General features: G+C 40.1%; 1 protein-coding gene across 9 annotated transcripts in view; it reads right to left on the bottom strand.

The window, feature by feature from the left end:
- ATXN2 (ataxin 2) overlaps positions 1-25,213 on the bottom strand; it is a 103,605-nt gene extending 78,392 nt beyond the window's left edge. For 3 of the 9 annotated variants that reach the window (XM_070386161.1, XM_070386165.1, XM_070386162.1), the window contains exon 1: positions 24,450-25,161. In XM_070386161.1, the coding sequence (XP_070242262.1) occupies positions 24,450-25,123 (674 nt within the window). In that variant the 5' untranslated portion in view covers positions 25,124-25,161. Of the gene's footprint in view, positions 1-23,374; positions 23,397-24,449; positions 25,163-25,194 lie in introns of those variants that run through there. The other 6 variants (XM_070386167.1, XM_070386168.1, XM_070386163.1 and 3 more) reach the window with 4 other exon arrangements.
- Between the last annotated feature and the right edge of the window lie 1,330 nt (positions 25,214-26,543).

Raw genomic sequence — 26,543 nt, 5'->3', positions numbered from 1 at the left:
TTGGACATGACTGAAGTGACTTAGCAGCAGCAGCAACTGTGGAAAATAGTATGGCAGTTCAAGGTGGGAAAAAAATCAAATGTGCACTGATAAATGGATAAACATAGTATGCTATCACCCATACAATGGAATATTATTCAAATGAAGTTCTGATACATTCTATAACATGAATGACTCTTGACAACACGAAAAATAAGATATACACAAAATGACAACTATTCCATGCTTCTAATTATGTGAGGTACACAGAATACTCAAATTCATAGACACAGAATACTCAAATTCATAGATACAGAAGGGGCTGTGGGAAAGTTGGAATTGGAAGCAAATGCTTAATATGCATAGGTATAAATACATTGAAAATAAAAAGAAAAGACAAGCATGCAAACAAGAAAGCAAGAGTGGCTATTCTAATATTAGACAACATAGATGTTAAAATAAAAAAGATACTAAAAAGGGACATTTTATAATCATAAAAAAGTCAATCCAACAGGAAGAAGAGTCATTCCTCCAGGACTCTGTATACCCTTTTCACATGAAGTATTGGGCCACTGGAGATGAACTCTTTAACAGAAATTATCCGTACAAACCTGATCTCTTTCAGAGCCTTGCTCCTTCACCTAGAGAGTGTGTCTCACGTTCCATTCTCCTTGTCATACTATCAACCTGACAACCGAATTCCAACTAATAAATGTGGAAGGAATGATGGAATTAGAGGGATACTATTTAGTAACCACCATAGTAGCAACTGTTTCAGGCTGAAATCACCAATGGATGCTAGTTTAATAAAGTATCAATAGAAACAGGATACTTATAAAGTCACAAAGTAACTCATCACAAGATACTGATTATGATAAAGTGAAAAATAACTTTATAGAAAAGGAACCCAGCATCATCAAGTGATTAAAATTAACAGCATGAGCAATGAGACAAACATACATCATGCACCTCCTCTCAGGCAATGAGAATACATGTTATCACTTCTGCAATATCTTTGCCAAAAATGTATATAATCTGAATCTAATCATGAGGAAACCTAAGACAAACCCTAATGGAGGGACATTCCACAAAATAACCTGTAATACTCAAAAATTGTCAAATCATCAAAGACTAAGGAACTATACCAGATTAAAGGAGACCAACAAGGCATGACAATTGAACATAACATATAATCCTGGATTAGTTCTTAGATCAGCTTTCTTTTGGAGTGCAGGGGTGGGGGGAGCTGTAAACAATAATACAAAACCAACTAGTAAAATCTGAATAAGATTGACAGATAATAATTTGGCACAATATTAATTTCCTTATTTTGACAACTGTACTGTAGTTTTGTAAGAATATCCTTGTTATTAGGATATACACTCAAGTATTCAGAACTAAGGGGCACCATGTCTCTCATGTTTAAAAAAATTATTTAAATTTTACATTAAATACATATTTATACATTAATTTTAACAATAGAAAATGAAAAAATGGAGTGAGATGCTACTTGAGGAATACAGATGAAGGATACAGAAGAATTCTTTGTATAACTGTAACTTTTATTTATAAACAATTTTTTTAAATTATTAACTATGAGCTATTTATTAACTTCTACTTTAGTGTCCAAAGTGTCTGTACAATTCTGTAATAAACTTGCCCAGCCTTAAATGTTACCTTTTCAAGAAACCTTTCTTAGATTTATGTCATCCAATCAAACAGTGCTCTCTTTGCTAGACTGAAATTTATCATAATCTGCCCTGTAGTTAACAGGGAACCTATCATGCCCACTAACTCAGGGCCATCACCTGACAATATGATGGTGGTGGTTTTTCAGTCATTAAGTCATTTCTGACCCTTTGTGACCCCATGGACTGCAGCACTCCAGGCTTCCCTGTCCTTCACTATTTCCCAAAGTTTGCTCAAACTCATGTCCACTGAGTTGGTGATGCCACCCAACAATCTCGTTCTCTGTCACCCTCTTCTCCTCCTGCCCTCAATCTTTCCCAGGACCACCGTCTTTTCCAATGAGTCAGCTGTTCATATCAGGTGGCCAGAGTGCTGGAGCTTCAGCATCAGTCCTTTCATTGAACATTCAGGGATGATTCTCTTAAGGACTGACTGGTTTGATCTCCCTGCTGTCCAAGGGACTCTCAAGAATCTTCTCCTGCACCACACTTCCGAAGTGTCAATTCTTCGGCACGCAGCCTTCTTTATGGTCCAACTCTCACATTCATACATTCGGAAAAACCATAGCTCTGACTATAAGGACCTTTGCTGGCAAAGTGATGTCGTTTCTTTTATGCTATCTAGGTTTGTCATAGCTTTTCTTCTAAGGAGCAAGCATCTGTTGATTTCATGGCTGCAGTCACTGTCCACAGTGATTTTGAAGCCAAGAAAATAAAATCTGTTACCATTTCTACATTTCCCCCATCTAACTGCCATCTATTTGACAACATAATGTTTTTGTGTAGACCAGAAAATGATGCCTCCTCCAGGAAGTCACAGTCCCACACTAGAAAAAACCGTGCAGTCAGTAGTCAACGCCTTTGTAAAAATTAAGAGGTATCAGAAACAAATGTAGTCCCAAAAGGCATATCATATAGCAAAGAAACTCCTAGATTTCAACACCCACTTATGCCCTTGGCCAGGATATCTTCAATAAAATTAAATTGGAATAACCAATACTGGCAGACAGGATCTTGTCCATCCTTGTACCATTTACCAAAATCAGCACAGAGGAACTGTGCCTCATATATGATATATACAATACATATTTTGTGAATAAGCCCAGTCAAAAAAGAAAGAAAAAAAATGAACATGAACACTTTCAAAGTAAAGATCTTCCCCCAATTTATGATGAGATTATGTCCTGAATAAACCCACTGTATAAGGTGAAGTAAAAAATAAATGTATATACCTAGCCCACCTTAAAGGTACTCAAAGCATTTACATTAGTCTACAGTGGGACTCAATCATCTATCACAAAGCCTATTATATAATAAAGTGTTGAACATCTCACGTAACTTACTGAACACTGCCCTGAAAGTGAAAACCAGAGTGATTCTATGGGTACAGAATGATTTTAAGTTCTTACCACTTGTAAATTGTGTGGCTGACTAGGAGCTCAGCTCGATGCCACTGACCAACACCATGAGAGAGTATTTTACCACATAAAGCTAACCTGGGAAAAGATCAAAGTTCAAAGCAGGGTTTCTATTGACTGCTTACTGCTTTCACACCATCCTCAGTCAGGGATCATCTGTAATAATTCTTTAAATCAAATATCAGCGAACTACAGCCCACAATTTGTTCTTGTTTGGGCTTTTTGAGTAAATATGGTTTTAAGTTTTTAAAGGGTTTAAGGGAAAAAACAAAAAAAAGCCAAGAACAATATGCAATAGAGAAATTATATGCCTCATAAAAGGGGTCAGTACAAGCAAAATCTGCTGACCTCTGAACTGAAAAATATGGCTGCTATATCAATAACTGCAATTTAAAAATGAAGTCTACTGCTGTTTCACACAAATTACTTCTTCTACAAGAAACTTCTTAATAGTACTACTTTTCACTAAAGTTTAATGTACACAATTGAGAAATGTCATGAAAGTATTGTTGCTCTCATTTAATTATTTTTAGGCTTTACAATGTAATTCAATTGTGGGAGATTTATCTATTAAAAAAATCAAGGTATTTTACTAATGTACATTTGACAATACTGTGAGCAAGTTTCAGAAAGATAAGAACTTTGTAGTGAAACTGTAGACTAAGACAGACTTGAGTCATAGTAAACAACTTGTGAACTCTCATTTGAACAAACTGTAAAAGAAAAATAAGGTGATGAGACACTCGAATTGGAGGTTCTAGCTTATGCAATAAAGCAAGAAAAAGAAATAAAAGGCACAATTAAAAAAAAAAAAGGGCATAATGTTTGGATAGAAAGGAAAACTGTCTTTAATAAATGACAACATGGCTATTTATGCAGAGAATCTACCCAAAAACACCCTACTACAAGTAAGAGAGCTTGGCAAGGCTAACTCAAAATGGATTAATGACCTAATCACAAAAGGTTTAAATAAAATAAAAAATACATATATATTTCTCCCATCACTTGCCTATGACTATCATCAATCTGCTCTCTGTATCTATGAGATTATTCTTTTTTTCCCCTCTCTTTTTTTTTTTTTTTAGCAAACTGAGGAGGCTGGCAACTCTAAATTCAAATAGAACAACTGCCAGATTAACTCAGCCATGGGATCATCTAGATCAATGCTTCAAGAACTATCCCCACAAGAACTTATTTCAGCTTGCTACAAACTGCTTGGGTTCAAATTCTGGCCCTACCACTTTCCAGCTCTGTGACCTTAACCTTTTCACTTCAGCTCTTTGTATCTTAACTTCAGAATCTACAAAATGGTGCTAAAAATAGTATGGTCTTAAAAAATAAAAGAGTATCATCTCACAAGGTTGTGAAAATGATATTCCATATAAACAGTTTGGCTTAAGAACAATGCCTGGCACATTACTAAATTCTTAATTATTATTACTTAGTACAATTATAGAATGGGAAAGACTAGAGATCTCTTCAAGAAAATTAGAGATACCAAGGGAACATTTCATGCAAAGATGGGCTTGATAAAGGACAGAAATGGTATGGACCTAAAAGAAGCAGAAGATATTAAGAAGAGGTGGCAAGAATACACAGAAGAATTGTACAAAAAAGATCTTCACAACCAGACAATCACGAAGGTGTGATCACTCACACCCACCTAGAACCAGACATCCTGGAATGTGAAGTCAGGTGGGCCTTAGGAAGCATCACTACGAACAAAGCTAGTGATGGAATTCCAGTTGAGCTATTTCAAATCCTGAAAGATGATGCTGTGAAAGTGCTGCACTCAATATGCCAGCAAATTTGGAAAACTCAGCAGTGGGCACAGGACTGGAAAAGGCCAGTTTTCATTCCAATCCCAAAGAAAGGCAGTGCCAAAGAATGCTCAAACTACCACACAATTGCACTCATCTCACAAGCCAGTAAAGTAATGCTCAAAATTCTCCAAGCCAGGCTTCAGCAATACATGAACCGTGAACTTCCACATGTTTACGCTGGTTTTAGAAAAGGCAGAGGAACCAGAGATCAAATTGCCAACATCCGCTGGATCATGGAAAAAAACTGGACATGGAACAAAGACTGGTTCCAAATAGGAAAAGGAGTATATCAAGGCTGTATATTGTCACCCTGCTTATTTAACTTCTATGCAGAGCACATCATGAGAAACACTGGGCCGGAGGACGCACAAGCTGGAATCAAGATTGCCCGGGGAAATATCAATAACCTCAGATAAGCAGATGACACCACCCTTATGGCAGAAAGCAAAGAACTAAAGAGCCTCTTTATGAAAGTGAAAGAAGAGAGTGAAAAAGTTGGCTTAAAGCTCAACATTCAGAAAACAAAGATCATGGCATCTGGTCCCATCACTTCACGGCAAATAGATGGGCAACAGTGGAAACAGTGGCTGACTTTATTTTTCTGGGCTCCAAAATCACTGCAGATGGCGACTGCAGCCATGAAATTAAAAAGATGCTTGCTCCTTGGAAGGAAAGTTATGATCAACCTAGACAGCATATTAAAAAGCAGAGACGGGGGGACTGGGATAAAATAAATAAATAAAAAGCAGAGACGTTACTTTGCCAACAAAGGTCCGTCTAGTCAAGGCTATGGTTTTTCCAGTAGTCATGTATGGGTGTGAGAGTTGGACTATAAAGAAAGCTGAGCACCAAAGAATTGGTGCTTTTGAACTGTGCTGTTGGAGAAGACTCTTGAGAGTCGCTTGGACTGCAAGGAGATCCAACTAGTCCATCCTAAAGGAGATCAGTCCTGAATATTCATTGGAAGGACTGATGATAAGGCTGAAACTCCAATACTTCTGCCACCTAATGCAGAGAGCTGACTCATCTGAAAAGACCCTGATGCTGGCAAAGATTGAGGGCAGGAGAAGGGGACGACGGAGGATGAGATGGTTGGATGGCATCACCAACACAATGGACGTGGGTTTGGGTGGACTCCGGGAGTTGGTGATGGACAGGGAGACCTGGCATGCTGCGGTTCATGGGGTCACAAAGAGTCGGACACAACTGAGGAACTGAAGTGAACACAATTATCTCCCTCATATTAGTTTTACTCAGAGGAAGGCTTGGCCACAAAGCCATGCACAATTAGATACACCTATGGCCTAGATACACCAAAATTTACACGTACTTTGGATAAAATGGAATCCTGGGGGTTCAAGTTTAGTGTTGTCCAATAGAACTTTCTATAATGAATTTTTTAAAAACTTCTATATCTATGCTGCCCAATACAGTAGCCACTAGGCACATGTGGCAGCTGAGCACTTGAAATATGGCTAGCGTGACTGAGAAGCTGATTTTTCTTACATTTTAATTAACTTAATTCTAAATATAAATAGCAGGACATAACACTGGCAGTCCAGTGGTTGAGACTCTGCACAGCACTTCCACTGCAGGGAGCATGAGTTTGATCCCTGGTTGGGGAACTAAGATCCTGCATGCTGTCTGGTATGGCCGAAAATTAATTAAATTTAAAATGCAGGCCACACTAAAGAACTTTAATGTTAATAGCCATATGTAGATAGTGGCTGCCATACTGGACAATGCAGTCCTTTCTTTGAGCTTCTCCAGGAGTAGGTGTTACCTACTTTCCAAAGCATCCATTCCCTCTGACGTATACCAGGAGTGCTTCCTTATACTGAACTCAAGTCTCTCCCCAATGGTTTTACCCATTAGTCATTTATATTTCCTGGGGCCTCAGAACAACTTTAATCCCCTTCAAAAGACAAGTGCTAACGGGGAGGGGAGTAATGGGAAACAAGATGAGCCATTCACTGATAACTGTAGGGTCTTAAATTGTTCCTTTTATATATGTTGAAATTTTCTTTTAAAAAATTCTCATTAAAAAAATTCTAATTAGCACTTATTTCAAGCTCACTTCATTTCTTCTCTGACTACAAAGAGTTTCAAGTCTGTCTCCATGCTTTAATACTTAATCTCCTCCAATTCTTCCACACTGTGAACCAAAATTTTCAGCCAACAATCATGTTTATAAGCATCTGTGTACTTTGGCACAAACTTTTCCCTGCCTAGAACGTCCTCTTCTCTTCCACGGCCTCACTGGAAACTGCTTATCATTCCTCAAGATCCATCTCAACCCTCACTGCTTTTTAAAGTTTTTTTCTTCACTACTCACCCAGTAGTCATGTACGGATGTAAGAGTTGGACTATAAAGAAAGATGAGCGCCAAAGAAATGATGCTTTTGAACTGTGGTGTTGGAGAAGACTCTTGAGAGTCCCTTGGACAGCAAGGAGATACAACCAGTCCATCCTAAAGGAAATCAGTCCTGAATGTTCACTGGAAGGACTGATGCTGAAGCTGAAACTCCCAATACTTTGGCCACCTGATGCGAAGAACTGACTCACTGGAAAAGACTCTGATGCTGGGAGGGATTGAAGGCGGAAGGAGAAGGGGACGACAGGATGAGATGGTTGGATGGCATCACCGACTCGATGGACATGAGTTTGAGTAAGCTCCAGGAGGTGGTGATGGACAGGGAGGCCTGGCATGCTGCAGTCCACAGAGTCACAAAGAGTGGGACATGACTGAGTGACTGAACTGAACTGAACACCCAAAGCAGTCATTCACTTGCTTCTCAGTACTACCAGTTTACACTCCCTACATGCCTGCCATTCCCAACTACACTCACTGCGTAACCTGGAAGCAGAGCTGCTCATTCATTGTTTAACTATTCCAGTCTTGATAGCTTCAAACTTTCAGTGACGTAATCAATAGTATGCATACCAACTCAATGAAATGTTAAACTGTGTCTACTATTATATTAATAGTATTACCCTAAACCCATTAACAAGCAGCTTACTTGCTCAAGTCGTTTTTACTTATTTCCAAACACACTAATAGTAACAGCTGAAAGTTACTAAGCACTTACCACATGCCAGGCACTGATTTAAGTATTTTTCACATGTAATTCATTTAATCCTCATCACTTCCATTTCATTTTTTTTTTTTTTTTTTTTCAAAAATTTTATTTAAAAAAATCACATGCTCCCCATCCTGAACCCTCCTCCCTCCCAACCTCCCCATACCATCCCCCTGGGCCTTCCCAGCGCACCAGCCCCAAGCATCCAGCATCGTGCACCGAACCTGGACTGGCATCTCGTTTCATACATGACATTTCACATGTTTCAATGACATTCTCCCAAATCTTCCCACCCTCTCCCACAGAGTCCATAAGACTGTTCTATACATCAGTGTCTCTTTTGCTGTCTCGTACACAGGGTTATCGTTACCATCTTTCTAAATTCCATATACATGCGTTAGTATACCCTTCCTCCATTTCATAGAGGAAGAAACTCAAGCACAAGTGAAATAACCTGCAGGGTGCTAAATAAATAGTGTGCAACTCTGGACAAGCCATTTAAAGTTCTTGCTCCTGTGTAAAATAAAGAGGATGAGTCATGATCTCAAATGCAAGCTTCCAATTCTAAAATTCAGATTTGGAGGAGGAGTAGGAACACTGACTTGTGAAAAGAAACAGTGTTACTTTAGGCATTTACCAGAAAACAGTCTGAGGAGAAATGTGATTCTTTTCATTCTTATAGTTTATATATAGCAAGCTACTATGGTAAAACATGGAACATGTTTTCAAATAAGAAAGCTAATATATTTAGGACAAGCTAAGTTCTGCAGGAGTTGATAAAATAAATGAGAATTAGTTTCATGGAACATGTGAACCAGATCTTAGAGGCTAAGTATAAGAATGTGGAAAAGGAGAATACTGATAGAAGAGCAGGCAGGGAGTAGAGGCTGAGCTTGATACCTGCAGAGGCGATGAGAAAAGGAGACCATGCTGATTTAAATGGAGGTCATGTTCTGAAGAGTTAATGAAAAACATGACAGAAAGATAAAATGGGATTGGCAAATGTCCATGGTTCTGTGGCCTGTTTTTACATGGCCCAGAGCTAAGAATGATTTTTACATTTAAAAAGGTAAAAAAAAAAAAAAAAAAAAGAAGAAGAAGAAGCAAAAAAGATAGTATGAGGCCTGTATCTTTCTTTATCTTTGTGCCCAGTGATTCTATGCTGCTGCTGCTGCTAAGTCGCTTCAGTCGTGTCCGACTCTGTGTGACCCCATAGACGGCAGCCCACCAGGCTCCCTATCCCTGGGATTCTCCAGCCAAGAACACTGGAGTGGGCTGCCATTTCCTTCCCCAATGCATGAAAGTGAAAAGTGAAAGTGAAGTCGCCCAGTAGTGTCCAACTCTTAGTGACCCCCTGGACTGCAGCCCACCAGGCTCCTTCGTCCATGGGATTTTCCAGGCAAGAGTACTGGAGTGGGGTGCCACTGCCTTCTCCATGAGGCCTGTAGGCCCAAAATATTTATTATTTGCCTTTTTACAGAAGATCTGCCAACCCCTGGTTTAGATTATGGCAAGGATTGAGAGTGAAGAGGACCTCAGGCTTGGGAATAAGATGATTTTTGAACAGATAGTTGGCCCAACAAAAATAGAGTTTAAATCTAATAGCAAAAGGAAGGCTAGGTTAAACAGGTGTGAAAAATTAATGTGCTATAATACGAATAAAATATATGATAGCTAAAATGATTATCTGGCCCACAGATAACTGCACCATAGCCAGAAACTTCTCTAAAAGCCACGGAACAGAGGAATCATTTCTTCAACTATTCAATCCCTTCTTTTTGAAGGACTAATATGTGCTGCTGAAGCTTCACTCAGTGTATCCTTCTAGCCCCAGGGCTATGCAGTCTCCAGTTTGACTAAGACAGAGTGGAGAAGTTGGTTCTAGCACTAATTCTCCTACAGAAACGTAAGTGGTGTTGGAATTCTTAGATCAAGTCAAAAATGCCTTCTTAACCCACAACATAGTACGGTACTACTGAGTTCAAATTAATTATGGATAACAACTATCAATTACAAAATAGGCAGATGCAGAAAGCACCACCATTTATAACACTGCTTTCAAATTTTAAAATAAAAATCTTGAGCTTATCAGATCCATTTATCAAGAGAACTGCCAGGACTAAGGCATGGTTAATTGAAGCCATTTTATGGCTAATAATGACTAAATTGCTTTCTTCGTTGATTTTTATCTGCTTTTGTTTTGTCATAGAGCTAAACTAGAAGCAGTGGGGCACAGTTATTAAAAGCAAAACTCTGAAGTCTTACAGGGTTAGAATCTCAGCTTTATCACTTCCTAGCCCTTGACCCTGGACAAGTTCCTTAATTTGTCTGAACCACCATTTCCTCGTCTGTAAAGTGGATATGGCACTACCAACATGACAGGCTGGGCTGTTCTAAGGATTAAAGGATATATAAGTAATGCACTTGGCATGATTCCTGAAACCTAATAGGCATGAAATAAATGGTAACTATCATTATATAAATAGAAAGCGCTCCACAAACTGTTTTCACATCATATATACATATCTATAGACTTTTTCCTTCAGAAAAATGGCTTCCATTTGGCTCACAAATGCTAGTTTTTTCTAACACGTTTTACAGAGGGAAAAAAGTGTTATAATAAATAGGAATTCTCATTTATTCTCTAACCTTTTAGATTGAGTTAAAAATATATAGACTTCCTATGTAACATTTACAGATTATGAATAACTAAATTCCTTATCTGTCACAAATGTAAATTCGTCATTTTCTTTTCCACTTTTCATCCCAAGGAGGTGGTTTACGTACATTCCTTCACTCAGTGAAGCTAGTGACTCAATTCCTGGTCAGTTAAAATAAGAAACTAATTGTAACATTCCTTAAATTCATCACCAGTTTTCTCCTATTCTCACTTGCATATACTTTTTCAGAGATCCTAAAAAAAAAAAAATAGTAAGTCACTGCATCTCTGCCACTTTCTAGCAAAGTTAAAACAGGTCACTTAGCTTCTCTGGGCCTTAGCTTCCTCACAGGTAAAATGGGAAGGCCCAACAGATTATCTAACAGGATTGTGTGATAATCAAATGAGAAAAAAAAGTGCATATATTATATATATATATATATGTAAAAGGTAGGTATATGCCCCAGCAAAACAGGAAGCTCATTTTCCTCTCCCTTTCAATTATGACCCTAGTCGGCTTTCACAAGCTTAGACCAGGAGACTTCTCAAACATAGTGATTTCTGTTACTCATCAGTGGCTATCCCAAAAGCATTAAAAGGAATAAGACCCTTAGCAACATACCAGAATGCTAGTAAGAGGGTCGATCTTCTGAAAAAGAAATAAGCCTTTTTTCTCTTCATCTAAAAGACTTCCTTCCAATACTTTATAAGACAGAAGCACATTAAGTAAGCATTAGCAACTCAAACATATTGTGGGGAATCAAAGGTTTGAACTTTCTGCCCTGTTTCCCTTAATAATAGTATATAAGCTCCAGGAAGGGAGAGACCGCCTCTGGCTTATTCACCACTGTATTCCCCCAAACCAAGCAAACACGAGGTACTCAAAAAGTTTAACTATGGTTTGCCTATAAAATAAATGCCATGTTCCATTGGAGGTGACAACTTTTCCTTGGTAGGGTAAATTCATCTGCTTAATAATGAAACCAATGTTCATAGAGTAAATAAATAATCTACCACTTACTAGGTATACAAAGTAGTGCAAAGCACTTGTCCCTGTCCTCAAGATGCTCTAAATCTACAAGGCAGACAATGCAAATACAGAAGTTCCTTTACTCTCAAAGAAGTTAGATCCCAAATAGTTTCTTGTCACCAAAGATCAACAAATGGCACATGAAAAGATGTTCAATATCATTAGGCGTAAGGAAATGGAGTCAAACCACAATGAAATATCACTACATAGCCACCAGAATAACTGAAATTAAAAACTACCGTAACAAGTGTTGGGCTTCCCTGATGACTTAGTAGTAAAGAATCTGCCTGCCAATGCAGGAGACTTGGGTTCGATCCCTTGATCGGGAAGATCCTCTGGAGAAGGAAATGGCAACCCCCTTCCGTATTCTTGCCTGGGAAATTCCATGGACTCAGGAGCCTGGCGCACTACAGTCCATGGAGTCACAAACAGCCAGACACGACTTAGCAACTGAACAACAATACCAAGCGTTGCCAAGAAATTAGAGAAGTTAGAAATCAGTTACTGGGACTATCCTGTTGGTCCAGTGGTTAAGAATTCACCTGCCAATAAAAGGGACACTGGTTCAATCCCTGGTCCAGAAAAATGCCACATGCCATGGGCAACTAAGCCCGTGCGCCACAACTACTGAGCCCATGCTCTAGAGCGCGTGCTCTGCAACAAGAAGTCACTGCAGTGAGAAGCCCATGCACTGTAACTAGAGAATAGCCCCACTTGCTGCAACTAAAGAAAACATACGTGCAGCAACAAAGACCCAGCACAGCCAAAAATGAACTTTACAAACGAAAAAAAAAAAAAAAATCAGTTACTTTAGAAGTTTTGCAATTACTTTTAAAAATAAATAAACATTTGCCATACAACTTAGCAATTCCTTTTCTATGTATTTAATCAAGAGAAATAAAATTGTTATGACCACACAAAACCTGTACATAAATATTCACAGCAGCTTTATTCATAATAGCCAAAAACTGCTAACAATTTAAAAGTCTATCATTTGATAAACAACCATTGTACTTGCACACAACAGAACACTACTCAACAAGAAAAAGGAAGAAACTGTTACATGCAGTTAACATGAATCTCAAAGTATTTTGTTAAGTGAGAGAAGGCAATCACAAAAGGTTGTATAAAGACAAAACTTTGTGGTTCAGCTGGTAAAGAATCCACCTGCAATGTGGGAGACCTGGGCTCGATCCCTGGGTTGGAAAGATCCCCTGGAGAAGAGAAAGACACTCCAGTCTTCTGGCCTGGAGAATTCCATGGACTGTATAGTCCATGGGGTCGTAAAGAGTTGGACACAACTGAATGACTTTCACTTTCAAAATGTTAGGAAATAGATCAGTGATTGCCAGGTTTGGAGGAAGGGGACTGACTGAAAAGAAGGAAAACTTTATGGGATGATACTATGATTGTGGTGGTAGTTTTATGACTATATTTTTCAAAACTCTAGAACTGTACACTAAAAAGTGTTAGTCAGTCAGTCATGTCCGACTCTTTGTGGCCCCATGAAAGGTAGCCCACCAGGCTCCTCCATCCATGGGATTCTCCAGGCAAGAATACTGGAGTGGGTTGCCATTTTCCTCTCCACACTAAAAAGGGTGAACTTTATTTTTTGTGAATTATATTTCAGTATGTCTAATTAAAATACAATTTACTACAATAACTGTCAAGCAATTTAAGCTAAACCACAGCACACTGAGCAAAGAAATTTTAAAAAGTTCTTCTGTTTATCCCTGTGATCCTAAGTCCAAAATGGACAGGAGAAAGTTTAAACACTTAAAGACCCAATATATGAACATTCTATTTGGCATCTTTTCCCAAAAGACAATCACTTAATAATCTTTTCTGTTATCACTGGAGATGCTTTAGACTCTTTATTCAATGAACTGTGAACCTGTAGCACTGTTTGTAGGTCTACAAAAATTTCAGCAATAGCATTTTAACTACTTTAGCCTTCTCCCAAATTAACACTACTACCTGCAAATTTCCAAGTTTTTCCATTTCATCCACTAATTCTCTTTAACTTTAGCTGATTATTACTGACTCAATAAGCATGGTACTTTCTGCTCTCTGTCCTTCAGAATAATTTGTCTCATCCCAAGCTATCATTTCCTACTACTTATTTTTTAAAATCTCTCATTTCTACCATAATTAAGTGCTTTCTTCTGACTGGAGCTATCAATCCTCACTGCTGCTGCTCTCTCTGAAAATGACAACTTTAACAACAACAAACTAAGCTCAAACACAATAAACACAGAGAAGTTTAAAATGACAAGGGTCACTGACTACAAAATGACCATAAACCCACTCCCCTCCCCAAAATGGAAAAAACAAAAAAGGCCCTCTATTGGTGGGATGAACCCACTTTTGTTCTGTGGTGTAGCTGTGCTTCTATTTCAGAGATCATCCTAAGGAGAAAGCCTGCCAAGCGGAGGAGCTGCTGCACTTAAATACAAGGCACTGTATATGGTATGTCCCTGGTGGTCCAGTGGTTAAGAATCTGCCTTGAAATTCAAGGGTCATGGGTTTCATGCCTGGTAGGGGAACATATCGCCATGGAACATTATGAAGACTTCGAGCCACAAATACTGAGCCCACACACTCTGGAGCACAAGTGTCACAACCAAGACTTGATGCAGCCAAATAAATAAATAAATAAATAAATATTAAAACAAAAGAAAACACCCACCATACACTGAATACCACAGGAACAAAACTTGTCAAAAGCTACAGGGGCACAGGAAGAATCCCATTTTCCTAGGGCAAATATGGTGAAACACCATGCAAGAGAGAATCTGGGCTAAGACTTCAAAAACCTATGCTTAGGAGGACAAGATAACTAGACTGACACAACTTGATTTATTCTAGAGAATACAGTATCCACAATCTGTGGAGGGACTTGACTAACAGACTATTCATTAATAGTCTGGATTTGATTCAGCTAGAAATGAGAGCCACTAAAAGTTTCTGAACAGAAACAGTACACAATTGAAGATGTTTAGGAGAGTTTTTTTTTGTTTTTTTTTTTTGAGGTGGTGACAAAGATTCTCATGGCTATGGAGTATGCGCGAAGTATCTGGCCATGAAGTAACCAATCAGGAAGTTTACTAAGCTACAGTCAGCAAATACCCTCTGGTGACCATGATAAAAAGACTCAATCCACCCCCTTTCTCTATCTACATCTCTTCTCTAAAGCCAAATGAAATCTCAGAATCCTCCAAACAATACACCTATCAATCACAATTAACAGACAAAGTGAAACCTATTTGCCAGCCAGATTAAAGATCAAGAAAGGAAAAGCATGCCCGGTAGAAACAGAGGAACTTCACTTTGGATTCCAGTTCCTAAGTTAAAAGGACTAAAGAGACACTTTGCCACTTATATGTGTCAGAAAACAAAAAATAGCAAAGTCTAATTGGAACACATAGAGAAACTTTTTCTAGATAGGTAGATTTCTCCTTAGAATACTAAATTAGTATCAAATTTTGAAAACAATTCTGAAGAAACATATTATTAATACAAAGAAGAGGGAACAAGATTCTAAAGTCAGTTATGCAGCCAATGATGAGAGAATATTCGCAAATAATGTCTGTGGCCTTAATTTCTTCAACAGTAAAGAAAATGAAAACTAAAAACTCACCAGAGTCACTTCCAACTCCAAATCTGTGTAATTTTAAAATACTGAGGGAATTACCTGGTTTATTAATGGTTAGGGCTTTATGCTTTCACTGCCAAGGACCCAGGTTTGACTCCTGGTCGCAGAAGTAAGATCCCACAAATGCATGGGAGTGACCCAAAAAGCATAAAATATTGACAGCTTAATATATGTCAATATATTAATGTAATAAAAATGCAGAATCTCACTTTCTAAGGAAGGTATTCTTTCCCGCTTTAATAAGTACAGAAACTGAGCCTGAGAGTAACTTGCCCATTTGTTCACTCAACCATCTGACCACTTAAGTGTCAAGCATGGTTCAGAAGACTACTACACAATCGTGAACAAAATGAAGTTGTGGTCCTCAGAACTTAAATTTTAGTCACGAGGGGATGAACTCCAATTCTAGTCCAGATTAGGATTATCAGATAAAAGATACGCAGTTAAATTTGGATTTCAGATAATAAATAATTTTGTTCCATGCAATTTGGGACCTATTTATACCAAAAAATTAGTGGTTGTTTATCAGAAATTCCAGTTCGGGGGGTATAAATTAGAAGTTTGGGACTGACACACACACACAGCTATATATAAACTGGATAACCAACAAGGGCCTACTGTACAGCACAGAGGACTATTCTCAATATTCTGTAATAATCTATGAGGGAAACAAATCTGAAAAAGAATACACATGCCTGAATCACTTTGCTGTACACCTCAAACTAACACAACATTGTAAATCAACTGTTTTTTTAAAAATAAAAATGCAAGTTTAACTGGGTATTTTTATTTGCTACATCTGGCAACTTTAGTGTAGATATTAACTGCAAAACACTTTCTCAATCCTTTTACTGTATCTCGGTGCCTCTAAATCAGTGACTTTGACTACACCAGTGAAAAATTAGTTTAAATTGTAAGAGTATATATACAGCAATTGAAACAAATTCCTTAAAACAATCCTCACCCTTAGAATAAGATACTACAGGGCATTGCACTTTTTCAAAATGTTTCTAAAAGGCCTGTCATAATCCACTAAAGTGATCTTACAACTTACTAAGTGTTCATCACCCACAGTTTGAAATACTCCTTTGAAAGATGAAAAAACAATTTAACCTTGTCTTATGAGTCACCATTAGGAGCACATCAATTAACTACATTATGCCATAAAATAGTAATGCCTCTGGGGTGTACAAAAGCATGGAGTTACCAATTTATAGTCAAAACACCCATGATGATAAACTTTTGAGGTCTTGTGTCTGTTTTTTATTATTTTCCCATCTCTTAACTTCCTATCATACTATTATTACTTCTCACTGCTACCAATGTTTGCCCTAAAACATTCTACTTGCTGGCAATCTGTAAATCAAAAAAGCAAGCTAAAGGACTTGGCTAATGGGCCAGTGGTTAAGAATCCACCTGCCAATGCAGGGGAAACAGGTTCAACTCCTAGTCTGGAAGTTTCCACACACTGCAGGACATATAAACCCACGTGCCACAACTCCTGAGCCTGAGAGCTCTACAGCCAGTGCTCTGCAGAAGCCACTGCAATGATAAGCCCTTGCACAGTAACTAGTGAGCAGCCCCCGCTGGCCACAACTAGAGAAAGCCCATGTGTAGCAATGAAGACCCAGCACAGCCAAAAATAAACAAAATCATTTACACACATGTAAATATACATATAAAAAGAACAAGCAAAGCAGAAGCATGTATGAAGTGAGAAGATGCCCTGAAGCACTCCCCTTTCTGTAATCGGCACAAGGTTCAACATAAAGACCTTAAGTCTTTTCTCTACCTTATTTTCAAGTGTGTTTCGGAATGAAAATAGTTAACTACCCAAGGTCCACAAAAAATGTTTATGAGCTCCAAAAGAAGAATGTACAATTTGATTCAAAAAAAGACTTATTTTTTAAAAACTAAGACTATAATCAGGATTACTCTAGATTACTTACAAAGATTACCTGTAAGAATATTTTTTAACATACGACTTATAAAAGGCATTACGAACAAAGTGGCAATCAAAAATATTTGACATTGACAACACTGGTAGATAGTCTCTCAAGGTAACACTTTCAAGAGGACAACATTCTGAAGTTCTGAAACTCAGTAAAAATAAGCCATGCACCACAAAACTGATGAGAATTACAAAGAGTCCATTATAGCATGCCATTTTATCCAGTTCCCTAAATGCTGCTAGCTACTAATCATGGCATGAAACTGATATTTTATAGCCACTTGACTCAACTTCAAGGCTTAAAGTATAAGCAAGCTACGTAAGAATTATTTTAAATTAAAAGGAATTTCAAATTTTCACATGAATACAACTGCAAATAATTTTAAGCAAATAAAGCCTAAGATTAATAGTTGTGGTAAATTTTCATCAACAACCCAGATTTGTAACAATACTATACTACTAAAAATAACAAAACAAAGGATTTAATATTTAAGCAGATTTTACACCACGTATATACAGAATCACGTATTTTCTTAAAAAGATGAGCAAACAGACCTTCTATTTCATTGAGCCAAGATCAAGGTTACAAAAGATATCCTGAGAGGCAAAAACTGACTGTGGCTATGTTTTCTTTTAACTATACAGCATGATCTTGTTTATGTCTCTGTCTGCACTTATTGAAAGTGAGGGAGATATAAAAAAATTCTACAAATAGGTTGCGCTGGGCAAGTGCCCTAACCTCTCAAAAGTTAAAATTTCTTCCCTTCTAAGACAAGAGTTTCTGTTATTTTGTTATGCTCTAAAATCTTGTTTTAGGGAAAAAAATATTTTGAAAGACAATATATACTCTTGAATCCAAAACAGTTTTCACAAAGTCTGAAAAGACATACACCAAATTTCTAACAGTAGTTATCTCAAAGAAAAGATTGTGAGAGATTTTAATTTAAAGAATTCAGGGGAATTCCCGGGGGTCCAGTGGCTAAGACTCCATGCTTGCAATGCAGGGGGCCTGGGTTCAATCTCTGGTCAAAGAACTAGATCCCGTATATTGCAACTAAGACCTGGCACAGCCAACTAAATAAATAAATAGTGTTTAAAAATTTTTTAAATGCTAAATAAATGAGTTTGGACTTAAAAAAAAAAATTCTCTGCACTCTTCTACAATTAAGTGTTTAAATGCACTTTTTTTAAAACACAGTCTTTCAAGTTATAAACAATAGAACTTTCAAATACAAACGAGGAAATACACAAGGACTTTCTCAATTTCAAGAAAGAATCTGATTTGGACACTGTTAAGTACATCTCTCATCTCTATTCTAAGCAGTGCGGACCACATTCTATACGTCTGTATGCCCCAAAGCAGAGTGAGTGAGTGAGTGAGTGAGTGAGTGTGTGTGTATGTGCACGCGCCCAATATATATATAAGAAAATTTTTTAGTAGAAAATTATTCTTTAAAGATACATAAAAAAAAAAATAAGACACAGCTCAATCTATTTCTAATCATCAATAATGTCAGCAAAGGTTATGGTATCAAAAATGTCTACATTACAAATTCTAGACTTAGGTGCTACAACCTTTCAAAAGCTTCATGTTCACTGATGAGTAAATTTTCTGATGAATATATCCTTATTTTTGAAGTCTAACATCTTAGGAGGCAAAAAGACTTCAAGAGGAAAGCGCAATCTGCTCTTTATGACAGTCTTCCTTAAAAAGATCACTGTATGGACCTCTTAAAATGGTATGGTTAACAGTCATAGATGACCCAGATATATTTTAAAAAACAACAAAAAAGGCAAGTACTTTCAATTAAAAAGATACAGTAGCAGGTAAACCTGTTAATAAACTGTATCTCCATCAAAGTCACAATCATTTAAAATAGCTACAAAGATAGGGTTTTCTTTAGGCTTAAACCTTTAATATGGTATCAAAATACCATTACTATCTCATCAAAATAGAAAATTACAATTCTAGGGGAAAAAATTTTATAAAAGCTTAAAAATCCTTTTCAAGGTATAAAAGCACACTCTGCAATGATGAAAATAAGTGCTAACACAGCTGTAACGACTTAAGGAAAAAAACTGCCTTAAGTTGAAACATATGTCTATTAAATAGCTATGATATGAGTTAACATCCCCTGTGTAAAAGTATAATTGTCTCTCTAATTAGAGAAACAGAGAAAATACAAATTTACATTTAACCAAAAGAGAAGCACGGTGACTGATAGCATGCACTGTGTTGCCTTTTCAGAATGCAAAATGTATAAGCAACTACAGTCTTACTTTTACCTTTGTCAAAGATAACCCATTTGTTGTAGGTTTTTGCCAAACCTTAAAAAGTGTATTTGTACACCTGAAACTAACACAACACTGTAAATCAACTTGCTATTGTTCAGTCGCTCAATCATGTCCCACTCTTAGCTACCCCATGGACTGCAGCCTGCCAGGCTCCTCTGTCCTCTACTATCTCCTGGAGTTTGCTCAAATTCATATAGAGTCAGGGATACTATCTAACCAATAAAAAAAATTTTAAGTGTATTTTTCTCTAGATATTTAAAATGAAAATTAAACTGATAAGGTAAAATTAAAAAGCCAACTAAAAAACAAAAATGTAACTCATTTAACAGCCATCTATATTACCTCTAGATTAATTTCAAATTTGACTACCATCAATATCCACATAAAAGAATGAATTAGCAAAGGATGATGCAGTTTAAACCTTATAAACTACAATTGAGGCCATATGATTAGTTAATCTTGATTAAAAGCAAATGGCTAACTACCACACCTTCAAAACTTTGTTCAAACATTATCTCTTCAACAAGGCCTCCCCGATCCATTTAAAATTGCAACCCATTCTTTTCCCCCACACTCCATATCACACTCCCTTAATATGCCACATCAGAATGTAAAAGGGTTTCCTAGGTGGCTCAGTGGTAAAGAAGCTGCCTACCAATGCAGGAGATCAAGAGACAAGGGTACGATCCCTAGGTGGGGAACACTCTCTGGAGAAGGAAATGGCAACGCATTCCAGTTTTCCAGCCTTGGAAATCCCACGGACAGGAGTCTGGCTACAGGCTATGGGGGTCGCAAGAGTTGGACAGGACTTAGTGACTCAACAAGTAAGCAACAGGAGAGAGCTATCTTTTCTTTTATAAATATCTCAAGTACCTACATCTCTATTGTACACAGATTTTCAATGAATGTATTGAACGAATGCAGTTTTCTTTAGGCTCTTCTATAAGAAATTTAAAGACATGAAAATCTCACCAATATTTAAAAGGAAACATGATAAATAATTACTATGAACTGCAGCATAATTTCTAAATCACAATGCCTTAAGAGAAAGAAGCAGTAAGCAAGTCCTAAACTGAAAATTACTAAAAATTTTCACTCACACTTAATCCTGTACCCAAAGAAATTCTAATAACGTGCAAGTGTTCTGCCATGTTCGACTCTTTGTGACCCCATGGATTGTAGCCCGCCAGACTCTACTGTCCATGAGATTTCCCAGGCAAGAATACTGAAGAGGGTTGCCATTTCCTCCTTCAGGGGATCTTTCCAACTCAGGGATCAAACCCACTGTCTCCTGTGTCTCCTAACATTGCAGGCAGATTCTTTACCTACTGAGCCAACGAGGAAGCCCGTTATTTAGAGTCTGGAATACAGTAATAGGACTGCAAACTCCTATCTATGTCTATGTAAATACACACACACATATTTCTTTTTTAAAACTGGGGAAGAGAATGTGGAACAGAAAGAGATAAGGTTTAACTAGTGATATTCCCAAAAGTATTATAAAATTAAAAAAAGTTACCCAAAAATACTTCGATCATAAACTAGCAGCTGATTAAAAAATATTTTGAAATGAACAAGGAAGGTTAACCAAAACACGAAAAAGTTTTAGAATAAGGTCCTCAAGACTGTCATTCCTCTAATGAGAATCATCAGCACAATAGTGTCCTCATGAGTATTAACAATTTTCAAGACATTTTCACATACATTATTAAGCCTCAGAGACACTGAATTCCAAGATAAACAGATAACAAAAGCACTAAATTGTGTATGCACTTGACAGTAAATCCAACTTTTCCCTTGAAAATCCCCCAAAGTTTAACAACCTACAAAGAAACCATTCTATAAAAGAGCCACCTCTTTAACACACAAGTCTTCTGAAGAGAATTATGGCACTAGCAAGCATAAAAACTTGAAGCCCTTTGACCCAGTAAAACCACTCCTGGGAACCTTCTCTAAGAAAATAATTAGACCAAGGCAAAAAGCTGTTAATAAAAAGATGCTTACTGCACCACTATCTACAATAGCAAAAAATGTGGAAGACCAAATCCCCACAACAGAATGGTTAAGCAAAAATTTAAGAAAATTCATAATGTGGTGTTAAAGAAGAAAAGAGCTCAATACAAAATAACATACACAATTACTAAAACTATATAAAAATCAAAGTGGCAAAAATAAGAATTGGATTAAGGTAAGATTATAATCAAACTTTCTAAGAGAAAACAGCCACCTTTAAAACACATGACAAAGAGAATTTTTGAAAGCCATGAAAATCCACTATTTACAACAGAAAAAAAGGTCAAATATGATGAAATGTAGTACTATTTAAAGCAGACGTGAATTTCTAGACATTCAAGAATATTTTATTGTCTCTAAACACAAAAACCCAAGGCTGCATTTTTTTTTAATTCACCTTTGGTCCCAGAAACACATTTTAACTGCTGATACACACAAGTATAACTTGTAACTTAGTTTACAAAGACATTAGTAACAGTGATTCAAATTTGAAAGGAATTCTACAAGTACATCAAACATGCAAAAGAACAAAACTTCACACTATATGAATTCAACTCATTAAATGAAATGTCACACATTTATCAACAAAAATAAGGGCTATAATTCATGCCTCAAATAAAAGAACTTAAAACAAGAAACTAAATCTTAAATGTTTATAAAGTCTCAAGAACAAAAAAAGATCTGTGGTAGGAAAACATTCCAAATAGTTTTGATCACTCAAGCCACTCTTGAACAAATTGTTATAATTTTTAAGCCTAAGAAAGCATATGCAACCTGTTTTAATTTTTAATTATTTGAACAAATTGAATACATCTGCCAGATTCCTTTTTTTTTTTTTTTTTTAGATTCTTGATGTGGATCATTTTTAAAGTCTTTATTCAATTGGTTACAACATTGCTTCTGTTTTATGTTTTGTTTTTTTTGGCCCCAAGTCATGTGGGATCTTAGCTCCCCAACCAGGGATGGAGCCTGCACCCCCTGCATTGGAAGGTTAAGTCTTAACCACTGGACCACCAGGGAAATCCCCAGACTCCTATCTGAACCCAAGAAGGAAAAAACAGTGCACCCTTTTTTATAAAAATTATGTTTAAATTTTTTCCTTTTTTTTTTTTCCCTATGGATGACACGGAAAATGGGGAACTGAAGTTACAGAACCCTACATGGACAGAACTGGGAAAATAAGCATTTTCCCCCACTTTTTTGAACTAGTTTTGATAGGAAGCATCTGTAGATGCTTCAAAGGAGAACCTGGGAGGAAGGGTGGTGGGTAGGGTAGAAAGCAAGTAAATCAATGTTCCCGATTGCCCCGCATGGAGGCAGAATTCCTTAAAAAATCAGCTCCGAATCATCTTGATGGATAACTTCTGCCACAAATGAAAATTGTTTGGAAATCGACTGCTAAAAACCTTTTTTCAAAAAGAAAACTCTGCATGAAAAAATCCCCTTATCCCACCTTCTAAAGGCAGGAGATCTAAGGAGGACCCTTATCTGAGCCTGCCAACCCCGCCTAGGCCTAAGGGAAGCATGGCAGTGCCGGCAACATGGATGGGGCACAGGGGAAATGGACTTGCGTGCCCTTGGTGAGCTCTGGCGGCACTCCCCAAGTTAAGGACACTGGCCACAATGGAATGGAGTCTATTGACATTTGCTACTCCGTTTGAACACTAAGCATTTTCTTAGTTCGTGAAATACGGACAACCCCCCCACATACACACATACATCCACTCCAGAGCCAGACCCACGTCACTGAGACAACGCTGAGCCCCCAGTCTGTACCACAAACCTGGGTCATGGTGGGGAGTGGGTAAGACCAAGCAAGTAAACACCCGCATTTCTGCCTTCCGGAACCCCACCGTATCTCCTGCTGCGATTCCTCTCCTCTTGAAATGTATAAATTGGGGCAAGGGTTGAGGAAAAATACACAGCGTGCCCGCGCCCTGCCGCCGCCGCCACCACCACCCCCTCAGTCCCCAGTCCAGCCCTCGCCCACCACTATTCAAAGGGGCCTTCTCCGCGGCCTCGAACAGCAATGCGGCTCAGCCACCACCCGCGCCGGAGAGGCCTTGCGGGGGAAGGAGGGAGGCATGGAGGGGGCCGGACATTCCCCACCCCTTCCTTAGGTGGGGGCGGGCGGGACGCTGCGGGAGACTGCACTGAGCCCCACAATTTCAGAGCAGCTCTGGAGCCCCCGGCCGCCGCCTTAGACTTAAATGGGGGGGGGGGGGGGTCCCTGTCCACTCACCTCAACCCGGTCCTTCGATCTCTCCCTGGGCAGGGAAGCGGGTGGGTGAGAAGACTGGACAGACCCTAATGATTTCAGATAAGCCCGCGGCTGCCCCTTTAACAGGCGGGGGGCCGGGGTGGGGGGACGATGCTGCCCTAACTTTCCCCCCCTCTCTCGTTATTCCCAAACGGGGGAGTTGGCAAGTTTAGGCAGATAATCTAAAGACCCTTCCATGTTAACATTTAAAGGGGATGGGAGCTGTGCCCAAGCATCCCCGCGTTTGGGGGCGGAGGAACCTTAAAGAAGGTGATCAAGGGCTGACAATCGCCGAGACCTGTGAACCCCTCCCAAACACTTGAGAGGGGGAGGCTGCCCAGTCCTTCCATCTTGACCGTTTGGCGGAAGGGGGTGGGGATGTTGCAAAAGCCTAGACACCGCCATTCCCAGAGGGATCCCACGACGCCCCCTCACCCGACCCCCCGCCCCCGGCTCTAGACGGGAGCCCCACCCCCACTGCAGGCCCCCAGTCCCGCCGGTCACGGGGCGGGGACCGCGGTGCGGGCCGCGGGGGAGGGGACTTCAGGCTCGAGCTGGTCCAGGCCCCGAGCCGAGGCGGCTGAGGCGCGACACCCACCTGCCCAGGCCCGGCCGCCCGCCGCCTGTGCTAGCCGCCGCCACTGAGGAGGAGGAGGAAGAAGCCGCGGCCGAGGACGACGAGACTGAGGACGGCGCGGCGGCTGGCGACGTGAGAAGGCCGCCGCCGCCGCCGCCAGGCTTGCGGGCATTGGCGGCCGCGGGCTGCGGCTGCGGCTGCTGCTGCTGCTGCTGCTGAGGCTTCAGCGACATGGTGAGGGGCCCATACACCGGCCCGCACGCCGGGCGGGGACAGCCGGGAGCCGGGCGCGCCGAGGAGACGCCGGAGCGCGGCGGGGACGCGCGGGCGCCGAGCGGGGAGGCGCGGGTTGGCGCGGCCGGGGGGGCGCCCGGGCCGGCGAGGGGGAGAAGGAGGACGACGAACGGGCGGGGAGGCCCGCCGAAACCGAGAAGTCGCCGGGAGCCGGGCCGGGCCGCGCCGCCGTTGCTACCAAAACAGTCTGAGGAGGAGGGAGGAGAGCGCTGCCCGGAGGGAGGGGGGCCGGGGCCGGGCGGGGGAGGGGCGGCGGATGGATACGGTCCCGGAGCCCCGCCGCCGCCGCCCCGCCGCGCCGGCCGCGGGAGCGAGCGCCGCCCGGGCCACCTGGCCGCAGCGAAGCGACGAGGCTCGATAGCCGCCGCGGGGCCCCGAGGAGCTGCGGCCGTCGGGCGCATCGGGGTCGGGCACAGAGGTGCCGCGTGGCGAGGCCGGGTGGGCGCGGAGGTATGGAGTGGGGACTCTTTACCGGAAGTCGGAAGGGTCGGACGGAAGCAGAACGTGAGGCGGCCCCGGGGCCGGGAGGGACACGTGAGGAGCGGGCGCCGCGCTGGGTCGCGTTCGCGGGGGTCGGGTGAGGCCCCGACCGCCGGCCCTACCCGGATCCGCCCTCCTCGAGGCGGGTCTGCCCTTCGGAGAGGGCGTGTCTGTCTTCGCCTGAAGGGCGGGCCTAGGGTAGGGGACCGGAGCGAAGCCTTTCTGCCCCGCCCCCCTCAAGCGTTCAACGTTCTTAGACTGCTAGGAAAATCCGTGTTTGGCCCCACCTGATGCAAGTTCGAAAATGGACTGCGAGTGTCTTCAGGACGAGACTGTCTTGCTACATATAAATCAGCTTGAACACAAGCATGCCATAGTTTTCTTTGTATCCCCGGCACCTCACACACCGTAGGCTCTCACTGTGTCAGCCAGGTGTCAAAGACAGGCCGTCCTGTCTTTCCTTGCCAAGACCTACACGGTTGGAATCGAACAACCTCCCGGGGCCACCCACATCTGGTTACCTTTTCCCCACTTTTTCAACCCCAGCAACACTAACCAGAAAACTCTTGGGTATCTGACCTTCATTTGAACCCAGTTTCCCTCACTTGAACTTCTTTTTCCTCATTCATGAGACTCAAAAGGAAATTGTACATGATTGGTAGAGCTATGGATAATGGGGTCTCCTTCGGTGTAGACAGAACAGACCTCACAAGAATGTGCGAACTTTAGATCTTGGCCCCTTTAGAAGTTTTACTTTAACTTAGCCTGGTAGCCAGCACAGTAGTCCCTGTTCCTTTTCTTTCTTTCTTTTTGTTTTTTAATGTGTTTCAATTAAACTGGAAGCAGATAACTTTTAGGGGAGAGTGACTAAAAGTTTTTTAGTTTTTTAAGAACTGAAATTACTTCAGGAAATGGTAGGGAAGAAACACGAAAAGTTTACCTCAGTCTTCCAGAATTGTCAGATAAAGGTAAAGATATTTTAAAAAATTTAGAAAATGATTAAGCTGTGAACTTCCAGTAGCCAAATTGAAATTAATCTCGTAGGTGGGGCAAAAGTGGTTATCATATTCTACAAACATGTGAAAAGTGGGATATCAATTTTATCTTCCATCTGAGGTAAAAAGGAGGTTGAGAGAGGAAAGAGCATTCTTTTAAACCAACAGTTGCAAAATCCTTTAAAAATTAAACCAAAGGAAACAGACTAAAAAAGCCGGATTTGGGGGAAGGGGAAATTGAAATACAGTCAACTTTCTCTGGTTTAATGATTTGACAGTTAGCCATATCTGAGACCAAGGTCCTAAAATTCAATGTTAGGACCAAATTCCAGACATGTGGGAGCAA

This window comes from Bos mutus, chromosome 17 (assembly GCF_027580195.1).
Source record: "Bos mutus isolate GX-2022 chromosome 17, NWIPB_WYAK_1.1, whole genome shotgun sequence".
NCBI classification, from domain to species: Eukaryota; Metazoa; Chordata; class Mammalia; order Artiodactyla; family Bovidae; genus Bos; species Bos mutus.
This window is presented reverse-complemented; position numbering and strand designations above follow the sequence as displayed.